We start from the raw sequence: 13,157 nt of genomic DNA, 5'->3' as shown, positions 1-13,157 counted from the left end.
TGGCAAGATTCTTGCCTGAGTCCTTAATGGGCTGATCCTTCACCTGGAAGATGATCACCTGAGAGCCAATGTGGCCTCAGAAAGAGCTGAGGAACAGTTGATATGGTGTTTTCTGCCTGACAATTCCAGGAGAGATGCCAGGAGCAGAATAAAAATCTATACATGTTTATAGATCTGACAAGGCCTTTGATGCCATCAGGTATGAGGACTTAGGAAAAATTTTATCAAAATTTGTTTCCCAGGGGCAGCTAGGTGGTGTAGTGGATAAAGCACCAGCCCTGGAGTCAGGAGTACCTGGGTTCAAATCTGCTCTCAGACACTTAATAATTACCTAGCTGTGTGGCCTTGGGCAAGCCACTTAACCCCATTTGCCTTGCAAAAACCTAAAAAAAAATCATTTCCCAGAGAAACTCATCAGTATTTTATGTCAATTTCAGGGCAGCATGCACGCCCTGTTTCTGGATAGAGGATGATGCCCTCAAGCTTTCCCAGTCACCAACTGAGTGAAACAAGGCTGTGGTCTTCATGCTTTTTTTGGTATTATGTTTTCAGTCATGTTATCAAGCCTTCATTGAGGACAACATGGCATTCAAGGTCAGCTACTATACTGCCAATAAATTCTTCATCTTGAAAGGCTATAAGCCAAGACCAAAGTGGAGGAAGTGTTGGTGCATGATCTTCTGTTTGCAGATGATTATGCACTCAGTGCAGCCTCTGAAGCTGAGATGTAACAAAGCATGGATCGATTCTCTGCTGCTTGTCCAAATTTTGACCTATTAATAACAAAAAAATGCAGGTGCTCCAGCAGCACACCATTCAAAATTAGTTATAGCAAATGAAAAAGTTTTGAATACTGTGGGTAAGTTCACTTACCTTGACAGTATACTTTCCAGAGATGTAGACACTGATAAAGAGGTTGACACATACACTGCTAGAGCTTGTTCAGTGTTTGGAAATCTCCAAAGGAAAGCATGGGAGATAAGAAGTATTATAACCAAACTGACAGTTTATAGGGTCATGTGCTGACCTTTTCGTTATATGCCAATGAAACTAGGACAATATATCACCACAATGTCAAGAAACTGAAATTACTTCCATCTGAATTGTCTTAGGAAGATTCTGAAAATCACCTGGCAGGATAAGATACCAGACACTGAGATCCTTTCTCAAACTAAACTGCCAAGCATTGAAACTCTACTGCAGAGAGCACTCAACTCCAATGGGCTGACCACATTGTTCAGATGCCAAAAATACACTTGCCAAAAAGACTTATTTTATGGAGAACCCACACAGGGCAAGGGTTCATATGGTGGCCAGAAAAAGCAATTTAAGGACACAAGGTCTCTCTTAAGAACTCTGGAACAGATTTCATGACATGGGAGACAGTGGCACAGGACTGCCCAACATGGAGTGCCCTCATCAGAGCAAGTACTGTGCTCTATGAGCAAAACAGAACTGAAGTAGCTCAAAAGAAACACGAGATGCACAAATTCAGAGACTCCACCCCAAATGTTCACATGGGCTATTTGCGCTCAATCTGTGGTAGAGCATTCTGAGCTCATAGTGTTCTGATCAGCCACAGTCAGACACAATGTAACTTGACTCTTACACAGTGATGTCATTTTGGTCCTCTTCAAGAAGGAAAGATATCAGCCAATGTATTTTAAAACATTCTGAGAAGAGAATCCATAGGCTTCAAAAGACTGCCAAAGAGATCCATGACATTAAAAAAAAAAGGTTACGAACCCCCTACCTAGAAATTATGTGTCTAGAGAGCTTCCAGCTTAGAGCTGTAACAAGCTTTACCAAATGACAGCTTGTAAGCATGAGAAAGGTCCCTGCCAGCAGTTATATATGAAGGCATAAAAAGCAAGAATGAATTTCTTTGTAAATTGTATTTATTCTGTGGGACTGGTAAATTGTACACTTACCACACCCTACAAGGCAATTAATCAGCATCAACAAGTGTGTGAGTGTTATAAAAATACTTTGTGATGTTGATTCATTCGGCAATAGGACCAGTGGGTGGATTTGAACTTTGGCATGGAGCAACAGGAAAGAAACCTTTTACTAGATACTCCACACCCTATATGATCAAACTGAAAGCAAACCACTACCATCCGAGACAAATACTTGAAAACAGATGATGCTAACATAAGCTAGGTAGACGATAATTATACAGAATTTAGGAGAAAATATGATTTTAATCCAGTTTGAAGATTTTAATCCAGTTTGAGTCTTTAAAAGGTCCAAAAAACATCATTAGTAGGAATAGAATATACCAAAAGGAATTGAGGTAATGAAGGCATACTATTTCTCAGACTCTAGCTGTGATATAGATGGTGGCATAGTCAATAGAGCTCAGGTCAGAGCTTCCTTATTCAGTAAGACCAGTGTTAAAATCTGGTCCAGATACTTTCTAGCAGTGTGACCCTGGCAAGTCACTTAATCTTTGTTGCTTCAGTTTTTTCATCTTTAAAATGGGAACAAAATAGCAACTCTCTTCCAAGACAGTTGTGAAGATACTATAGAGAAAGCACTGAATTCAGTGACAATCACATAAATGCTCATCATAATCATCATTTAATATTGAGAGAAAAGGGAATGGGCTGGGATGTAACCATGAAAACGTTTTCATTAAAAAATAAGCTATTTTCCCACTGAAAGAATTCTTTTTTAACACCCTCATAGTAAAGCTTTTGGTATGAGAGTCAATGTTTTCATCTCAGATAAGCATCTGACCCTGCTACTTCCAAACTGGAGAGAGCACTTCACCCCATGTCTGCTCCTCATGAAGAACAGGGCCCTCTAGGAACTTTTCTCTATCCCTTTCACAGTCATCAGTCCCTGTCAGATAAATTCACTTTTCTTTTGCCTTGCTCCTCCCTGCTGGCTCTTTGCTGCTGTTTAATATCATACCTTCTTTTGGAACTGAAGTTCTACAAAAAGGTTAGAAAAATTCACTGCTCAGAAAAGAGCATTATTTATGGCTCTTTGAATCTTTGACTTTGAATCACAGGCTCTAGGTTCAAATTTCATTGCTCTTATTTATCTTTTTGATCTTAGGCAAATCATTTTACCTCTTGGGGTAAAATAAGGGGGTTGGAATAGATGATCTTCAAATCCCTTATATTTCTAAAATAGCATTTTTCTATGAATTCAAATATTTATTGAATCTCTTGGAAGAAAATAATTTTTCCCTAATTTCTGGGGAAAACCAGAAGTATTACATAATGAAGAGATTTGCTTAAGGTCACAATGGAGGTCAGTATATACACACCACTTCTTTCTCAATTCAATGATTAAATATCTTCCTAAACTAAGAGCTGTCAGGTTTTTTTTTTTTAGGTTTTTGCAAGGCAAATGGAGTTAAGTGGCTTGCCCAAGGCCACACAGCTAGGTAATCATTAAGTGTTTGAACTCGGATTTGAATTCAGGTACTCCTGACTCCAGGGCTGGTGCTCTATCCACTGCGCCACCTAGCCAGCCCAAGAGTTGTCAGGTTAATAAAGTGTTAGAGACTGTAGGATTCTAACCTTCATGGCTCTAAAGTCTTTCTTCATTTTTTCTGGGATTCCGGTCATGAAGGACAGCTCTGGAAGAAGTAAGATCTCTCCTTTTAAAAGCTGAGGGAAGAAAAGAGTGAAGGAAAGAAGTAATGAAGAGCAAGAAATGTGGTGGGGAAACCCTACAGTCTCCATTGCTCTTGACTGTAGACTACATGTCTAGCTGTGCATAATCATGGCTTTCAGGGACATCCTTTGGTTTGCCATATTCAGCAATACAAGGTTCTGAATAAGGAAGCAGTTAAATTTCAGTCAATTTATTTTGTTCCTTAATACATAAGATACTTTCTTAGCTTGAGTTACTTTTTTAAAAGCATGTAGCTAATAGTAGGCTGTACACTACTGCTGTTGTCAGGAAAAAAGGTAAAACTAGGAAAAGAGACTTATGTCTCTTCTGAGACCTAAGACACAGCTACAGCCATGCTGTGGTGACCAGTCTGGCCAGCTAGCTCATCTCTATTTTCAGCCTTCAGTGTTTGTATCTGAGAATATGGAATTAAGTCAATTCGGGTGGTATAGAAAGTTAAGACTGCTTTCTCCAAGAGAATGAGATTCTACAATTTCCCTGATTAAACTGATCTGATATTTTAACATTCATGCTCAAGAAATTTTTCCTATTATTTAACTCAGATTGCTCATGATGACTTTTAATGTCTTTTTATGGACATTATTCATGAGAAGGTGCCAAGGGTCAACTCTACATTTATATATAAACAGCATTTTACAATTCCTAAAATATATTCCTCACAACTTCATGAGATAGGCAGATGATCTGTCAATGCAAAACTTAAGAGACTCATGTCATACAAAAAATGCTGGACAGAACTGTACAACTACAATATAATAATAAAGTCATGATTCTTGAAAATTATCAAACTTTTCTGCAGATGGAGCAATGAACTTAACAGAGAAATGTAGAAGTCACAGCCCCACTCACCCTCCCTTGGTTATTCTGCCTCTCACTGGGTCTGTGTATTAGAAGTGGCTGGTCCTCCTCTTTGACTGTGATTCCATAGTTTTTGCTAGACAAAGGTAGAGGCAAAAGAAAAAATGTTCAGAAAAACATTTCATTCCTAAAATGACAAATTCCACTAACAGAGCTTCTTAACCAGTTCTATGACGCAATATTTGTATAACAGTCCTTGTCAGGAATTCATCAGGAAGAGATTGTCATTTACTAATAGTATACAAAAGAAAGATTAATTTGTTATGTAAGTTAAATGGTGGGGAAGTAAGGTTAATAGACTAGAGTTTGTTATCTATTGCTATCAGATTAAAGGCTTTGATTACCAGATAGAACTAAATACGGACAAATCATTAGCTCAGTAACTTTATGATCTCTTCATCTAGCCTTCTTACCCAATCAGCTCTACCAGCATAATAATGGTAACAATAGTGACCGTTTAAATGTATAGAATTTTAAGCTTTGAGAAGTGCTTTACAAATAATTCACATTTTATTTTCACAATCCTGGGAGGTGGATGCTATAATTGAGGCAGATAGATAATAAGTAACTTGCCCAGGGTCATACAGCTAGTAGAGGTTTGAGGCTGGATTTGAAGTCAGGTGTTCTTGGCTACAGGTCTAGGAGTCTATATATACTGTTTCCATTTAGTACAAGAGAAACTACCAGTAAACAGGGAAATTTAAATTTTAAAAATATGCCAAAAATCACAAGCTACTCCTTAGCTTATTATTTAAGAAAAATCAAGCTCTATAATGAGATTCAAGTTCAGCCATCTTCCTTTTCTCAATCCACAGTCAGTTAGTCTTTACTACCTGTAGTATTCCAAAAACGTGATCTCCTTTCCATCAGACATTATGAAGCTATCTTTTGGAGTTTTATTCCAGTCAATATCATCAATACGATAGGTACGATTGTTGTATCGGGTTATAACAATGTTGCCAACCAGCAACTTGGTACATTCATCTTGGAAGTTTTCACTGCTTTGCTGATATATGGCATGCCTTTGGGGAAAGGAAGCAAAAGGTCAACATTACTATAGAGAAAAAGAAATGAAATGAAACATGAACAGAGTAATAAAACAGGAGTCATGGCAGGCAATCTCACCCTTTACTGCCTCCCAGCCCTCTTTGTCTCTCCCCTTCTTCCCTTGCCTATTTCTGTCTCTTCTCTCCCCCCACCCTCTCAGCAAGGCCAACTACTTGTGACTTCAAGTTTCTCATATACAAATAGGAACAATAATTACTTTTTCATATGGTTAGTACTCAATTAACTAAATTGAATATTTTATGATTTCATAAAATTTCATAAAATATTCAATTCATTTTATGAAAAGCTAGAATTTGGAAAAGGGATTGCACTTATGTTTGTTTGGTCCCTGTTGGGAGAATCAAAAGTTATGGGTAGAAGTCACAAAGAGGCAAATGTGTCTCTAAAACTTTCCTAGTAATTAGAGGTACTCAAAAGTAGAATGAATGGATAGTCACAAAAAGTATTCAATTCTCCCCACTGGAAATAGTTAAACAGAGGCTGGATGAACCCTTTTTGGATATATGAGTCACAGATATCCTTTCCAACTCCAAAATTCTGTTACTTTATGATATGCTATATATCTTATTCCAATAAAATCAGAACTAATACATTCTAACCTTGACTTTCCTATAATTTTCATGAAGAGCAAAGAGGTAGATTTTTAAAATTATTATGGTTTACTGTTAATTCTCAGCAAAATTATAGAAGATATTATTAAACACATGGTTCATGTAAGACAGGAAACAAGGATCATTAGAAATCAGCAAATGAACAAATTATTCTAAACTTCATTTCAGTTAGTAGACCAATAGTTCAAGAAAATGCTGTAGGCATAGTATTTCTAGATTTCAGGAATGGTCTTTGATAACTTTATGTACAAATGGAGGAAAATGTTTTACATATATAAATATATATACACACATATATACATATACATATACATATACATATACATATATATTCTACTCCACTAACACAACCATCATTCTAATTGAGTTTCATCCTCTCTCACCAAACTTTTATATTAATTTGATTTCTACTTTCTTCCCTTCCAATCCAGCTCCCATAAAGTGATTAAGAACAGCCTTCCTATTTCAGTAACTGCCTTCTGCCTCTAGGATAAAATACCAATTTCTTGACCTGAAATTGAATGCTTTAATCATATGGCTTCTAGTCATCCATTTAGAGAATTATTTCACATATTTCCTGTGTGTGTAGTCCATTAAACTAGGATCAGTCATTATTTCCTGTACTTGACATTTCATCTCTTGTCCATCCATGTGCCCCCAGAAGGCATCTTCCATACTTCTCCTTATACCTCACTTTTAGCACCCATATCTTCTTCCAAGATTCAACTCAGGTGTCACTCCTTCTCTCCCTCAAAGCCATTCTAGTTGCTCCCTCTTCAAATTACTTTGCATTTCTTTTTCTAAGTATGGAATGAACTGGATCCCACTAGAATGAATTCCTTCAGAGCAGGAACTCTTTTCATCTTCATATCCTTAATATTTAGCACAAAGCTGGAACTTAATAAACATCTTTTGAAATAAATTTAAGTATGGACAGAGAAGAAAGTAACAGAGTGACAGGAAAAAAGGCACTAAGATTTGATCTAGAGGGGTTATCAGAAAGTGACTTGGCCACAAATAGGCCCTGACAGTCCAATTTAGAGAACAGGACCTATGCCTGTTTCTAAGGGAAATTGGCTTAAAAGCACTATTATAAAAGAAGTTTTTGTTTGTTTCAAAATTGAATGAAACATATTCCTTGGCCCTTTCTCTTCGAGTCAGACTGCAACATTTACCTCTAAGGGTTCCAGTGGAGTTGGCATGTCTCTCTTCTCCAGGCAGTCTATGCCAGTTATTTTCCCTCCTCACTGTTAGGGACCAGTGACTTGCTCCCCCACCCCAACTCAATTTAACCACTTAAAATGACTTTTACAAAAGGATATGTGTTTCAAAGATACCAAAAACAAGTACAGATGTTCCCCTTTTCCTAATACCTCCAAGGGCACATTTGCCTACAACACATTCAAATCCAAAGGCAACAGTGGTGTTGGAAAGGTCTTCATATTAGTTTCCACTGGGAGAAGCTAAGGGGAGGAGAGACCTGAAGACCATTCCATGCTCCACGGCACATCAATGCTGAGCTGCCTCCAATACCTGTTCTGACTCTGGGATTCCTGCAGCTTGCTTGCTTGATCTTTTGAAACTCTCAGACTTCAATCCTTTCATCATTATCTTGAGTGAAGGGGATGAGGCAAAGCACCAACAGTTGAAGCTGAGAGTTTTCTGAATACCTTAACAGTCAATCAAAGAGCTTACCCAATTCCATGTGAAGTGGAACCAATTATAGAATCAACCTTTATATACTTAATAGTCTCTCCAAGGCACTACAATTTCCCCAGAAGTCATCTACCCAGAATTCTCTACATGGATAGACTACATCAGTCAAATAAGTTTTAGACTCCTATTACATTAATTCATTTTTAAAATTAAAAAGATGTTTTCTGAATTAACTTTTTAAAAATTTTATTAAATTGCCCCCCCAAGGGGCAGCTAGGTGGCGCAGTGGATAAAGCACCGGCCCTGGAGTCAGGAGTACCTGGGTTCAAATCTGGTCTCAGACACTTAATAATTACCTAGCTGTGTGGCCTTGGGCAAGCCACTTAACCCTGTTTACCTTGCAAAAACCTAAAAAAAAAAAATTGCCCCCCCACACATAATAATGACAAAAAGTCAAATCTATAACTTGGTTTTTAATTTTTGAAAATAATTTTTCCACTCCCATATGGAGGAGATAGCTGGAAATATTTAGAATGGCTGAATGATTCATGGATGCCAAACTTTGATCACTTATTGCAGAAATGTTATTTAAGAACTTTCTTAAGGTCAAGAAAAATAAATGATTCTTTGCCAACAGAAAAATCCATAGAGCTCTAAAAATAAAAAAGCTAGAAAGTTAACTCACCCAGCTCTATCATCACCAAACTTCAAAATAACTTCAAAGATAAAAGAATCTTTCAAGTCACCAAATCTTTCCTGACTGAAGGGCTCCCCAATTTGCCTGCTATAACACCAGGTTTCTTAAAGGAGACAGATGGTGTTCAAATTCAGAGGAACTGATAATTACACATTATTTGCTTGGTATTAGCAATGCCTATTGGGGGGGGGGGGGGCGCGGTCTATAGGCTTTGCTAATACCAAGCAAACAAAGCACAGAACATAGAACTAGACTGTTCTACAAAGAATTTCCAAAAGATATGTATCTGAGCCTATAGGAAGACAAGAAAACATTGCCCTATCATGTGCCCCCATCTTTCCGAAGGATCTAAACTTTTGCCCCAGGATTACAATGTTACTCTGGGGTTACAGGAAAGTTCCACACCACTTCACCTTATCCTTTTCCTCCCCCCACCCCAACACTCTCATCAAGTAGGGAAAGAATTTGAGATTTTTTTTTTTTTTGCAAGACAGTGGGGTTAAGTGACTTGCTCAAGATCATGCAGCTGACTCGGGTCCTACTGACTCCAGGGGCTGGTGCTCTATCCACTATGCCATCTAGCTGTCCCCTAGAATTTGAGAATTCTAAGGAGCTCAGCAAACATCTCATCTAGTAGAAAGAAATAAGCACTTAAATAGTGCTTACTGCATGGCAAGTCCTATGCTAAGCAATTTACTAATTTATTTTCTCAATTGATCCTCATAACAATCCTGGGAGGCAGGTACTTGTATTATCACCTCCATTTTACAGTTGAGGAAACTAAGGCAAACAACAGTACAGTAACTTGCCCAGGGTCACACGTTTACTAAGTGTCTGAGATTGGATTTTGAATTTGGCTTCTGGTTCTTCAATGATTCCAGGCCCAGTGCTTTATCTAGTGGACCACCTACCTGCCCCCATATAATTTATAATTAAAATGGAGATTAAATTAAGAGAAAAAAGTCAAGAAAAAGAAGTGAAATATAAGGAGGGCGAAAGGTAGTGGCAATGTCAAGGCAAACCACTGCCCCTAGAAATCAGCCATGATCCTGAAGCATTTCAGCAGCTGGAGGGCAGAGTGACCTGTATGTAGATATAAACCAGTCTGACACCGAGTTCAGTAAACAGAGAGAAGTCTCTGCTAAACTCTAATATGTGTTGACTCCTCTGATAAAGAAATCTTTGTAGTTTAGCCCAGGCTACTATTTTCACCAGTCCCCTAGATTTTGTTGATCTTCCTATGGATCCTGCTATTGTGCCAGATGCTAGACTATAACCTGGCAAGAAACATGCTAACTTTGTAGGATTTCCCACCTATGTTATTATGTACTTTCCAAATCAGTAAAGTTTCTAAGATAATAATATTTATATAATGCTCTAAAGTTTGCAAAATACTTTAGATATTACTTCACTTGACCCTTAAGAAAGTCCATTTAAAATCCCTATTTTACAGACGAGGAAATTGAGACTGAGAAAGATTAAGTGATTTTCCTAAGGTCACAAAGGAAGCCTATGAGGGCAGAATTTTGAAATCCAAGTCTAGTGATATATACACCATGCTACCTAGCTACCTCTGTACCATCAAATTTGCCCACACCCATTTGCCATAGCTCATAGTCAGAACAGGATATGGCTCCTACCCTTGGGGCAGAGGAGATGGGGAGAAGAGAAAGAAAAATAACAGCATAAATTTTTAAAAATAAAATTTAAACTTTAAAAATGTTATATTTCTCTCAGTTTGGAGCCATTCCTCTCCAATCCACATTCCAGACCCTCTCAGAAATCTCTTCAGTCTGAAGTTCACGCTACCCTAGGACTTCTCTCACTGGGAAGGCATAGTCCATCTCCCTTCTGACTGGGTGGTTCCTCCCATCACCAGTTTTAAGAGGAGATCCAGACCAACCACATCTTCCTCTCCCAGCCATACTGCCACCATACTGCCTTCATTGCCTAAATCCCATTTTGGACTGCCCATTATGTGTTACCTTCTGCAGTGACAATGCTCCTCGAGGGCAGGAACTATATTTCTGCTTGTTTGTGTTTCTAGTGTTGAACACTCTGTCTCACACTTGACTAAGTACTTGATAAAGGCTGTTGACTTTATCTGACCTTGTGTTTGATTTCACATTAGAAATGCAGTGGGCTGACATGGTGAGATAAGAGAAAGTTCTGCCCAGATTGCCTAGGCTGCTTTTCATCATCATTCACATCTTCCTCCAGTCTGCCTTTGTTCTTTCCATTCACAGGACCACAATCTGGTGTTTTTGAAAACTCACCTATCAGTGATATGAGTTTACTTTCGGGAGCTGTGACTAATTTTCTGGAGGGAAGAAGGAAGGCCTGGCACTCACCTGAAAGTGGGGTATAAATAGTGCATTGCTCCCTAAATCTTTATATATATTTCATAAACCCATTCTATGCTAAGACATTGATATGTTGCTTGCATTCAGCAATAGGGGCGGAGATTATTTGAGAAGTTGTCAAGATTGAACCAAGAAGAAATGCAGAGTGAAAAAAAGGTAAAAGATAAATATGTGACCACAATAATGTAATTAAAAGTAATTAACTTATCAAATATAATGGTTCGCTACTATTATCATAATGACAAAGTCAAAAGCTACATCTCTCATTTTTGTATATAACAATTTAACTGTTTTAGGGAATGTATCTTTAAAAGGGTTGTTGACAAGTACCTTATATCAAAACAAAATGTACATTTAAAAAATCAATAAAACTTCATCAAGTCTGGTTTATTTGAGCCCAAAGCCTCAATAATAAAATACAACTTACATTTTGGGGCTTTACATGAGAATTTTTATTTTGTTGTTGTTGCTGTTCTGAGTCTAAGTTCTCTGTGACAACACAGTGCACTGATTAGACTAAGCAATTCCTCTTTTTACAAACAAGTTAAATTAAGAGATGGGGAGTGATAAGTTTATCAGGAAGAACAGCATAAATAATAACAACTTACATTGACATGGTGCTTTCTCATCAAAACCATAACAAGGTCTGGGTAACCTGGCTTTTGCTTACTTTTGCCTACATCTGGGTCCAGTGGCCAGATATGGGATCAGGACGACTGGAGATGGCCCTGGATGCAGAGGGATCCTCAATTCTATCCTCACTCCTGGACTTCACTCAGAGGTGTTAGGAGTTTATTGTTTGTTTTTCCCAGGGGCTATGAATGATGTTCTGAAAGCAAATAATAGCACTCACCTCATTGAATAGAACTATGCTTTTGCTAGAATACAGGTACCTTTCTCTGTTATGAATGTACATTTTTACAAACCCTTTTCTATGTTAATATGCTGGTATCTTGGTTCTCATAGAGAATACTCAACTCTCTGAGGAGAACAAGAGTGAAATTAAATTTATATATTCCTACTAAAAAGAGTGTCTGTGTATGTATAAGAGGACAAGTCATAGAGTTAGTAATGATTAATCTTCAAGAAGGAATCTTTTTGGAATGACCCCAGAACTTTGGTGATGGGCCACAAGATAGATTTCTTTTTACCTGCCATCTGTATGGAGTCACATCTTCCTCATCTTTCCACTAGATTCTGGATTCTGGACTCTGAAAGCTGAACTAGCATGAAACTCAGCCTTCTTGTCCCTACCTGGTCATTTCCAAATCATAGCACAAAGCATGCAGTCCTCCTTCCCCATCCCTTTCTGTCTCCTCCATTAGAATGCAAACTCCTTGAAAAGAGGTACCATTTTTGCTGGTTTGTATCAGTAGCCTGTGTTTAGCACAGGGCCCAACACATAATAAGCATTTAATAAATGATTAATTGTTTTTTATTCATAAGGAATTTCTAGTGAGGAGACATCCTTTACCAATACAGACTAGCAATTGTTCTGCAATTTATTCTTTCAAAAGGTGTCTGAGTCAAAAGCAGAATTTGAATCTTGGTCTTTCTTTCTTCAAGGCCAGCACTGTATCATACTGCTTCTTTGTTGGCTATAAAAAAGCTTTTGATTTGATAAAGCAAAACAATGCCTTAAACAGTTTTCTTATAACAAAGGATCTCCCAAGTATACATCAAAATTACCTAGTATTTCTTTTAAGGAATAAGATCACCTTGTTCAGTGACCCTCTGATCACTGATATCATGTGAAGCATAAAACAAGGAGACTTATGCCCCCAAATATGTTCACCATTGTCAAGAGGAGATCCAGTGCAGAGTTCAGGCTAAAGAGGGATTCCCTATTGATGATGAAGGCCTCTAGCTGTGGATATTTAAACCTGTCATTGTATATGTGGCATTAAGTTTGGGAACCTACAGAAATTCCTGGATGAGATATACAGTCATTTCAAAGAGTTAGGCCTGACTATCCACATAGGAAAAATTAAGTGGATGAAGAATGGAATTGTCCAGACTCTGACATGCAGTTAAATAGACAAGCTGTACAAACAACCTATACAACTTCTCCTTGACAACTATACTTCAGGCATCATAATGCAAATTGAATGAGTTGGGCTTAGAAATAAACAGAATGGGCGAGACTATCTACCTCAGTGTAGCACTCTTTAAATAATACTAAACTTGTCCTTGAAAAGAAAGTTTATCATTTTTTAAGACCAATATTCTACAAGTTGGTAGAATATAGAT

General features: G+C 37.8%; 1 protein-coding gene across 8 annotated transcripts in view; it reads right to left on the bottom strand.

Moving 5' to 3' along the window:
* The window catches only part of PIWIL2 (piwi like RNA-mediated gene silencing 2), a 100,014-nt gene that overhangs the window by 37,962 nt on the left and 48,895 nt on the right, over positions 1-13,157 (bottom strand). For all 8 annotated transcript variants that reach the window (XR_012473251.1, XR_012473250.1, XM_074209136.1 and 5 more), the window contains 3 exons: positions 5,346-5,534; positions 4,504-4,588; positions 3,537-3,626 (listed from right to left, as the gene is read on the bottom strand). Coding sequence is in view for 6 of the 8 variants with exons in the window: in XM_074209136.1 (XP_074065237.1) it covers positions 3,537-3,626; positions 4,504-4,588; positions 5,346-5,534 (364 nt within the window). In the remaining 2 variants the exon portion in view is untranslated. The remainder of the gene's footprint in view (positions 1-3,536; positions 3,627-4,503; positions 4,589-5,345; positions 5,535-13,157) is intronic.

Source organism: Macrotis lagotis, chromosome 1, assembly GCF_037893015.1.
Source record: "Macrotis lagotis isolate mMagLag1 chromosome 1, bilby.v1.9.chrom.fasta, whole genome shotgun sequence".
Lineage (NCBI taxonomy): Eukaryota > Metazoa > Chordata > Mammalia > Peramelemorphia > Peramelidae > Macrotis > Macrotis lagotis.
Note: the sequence above shows the minus strand (reverse complement) of the source record. Positions and strands in the feature narration are given on the sequence as shown.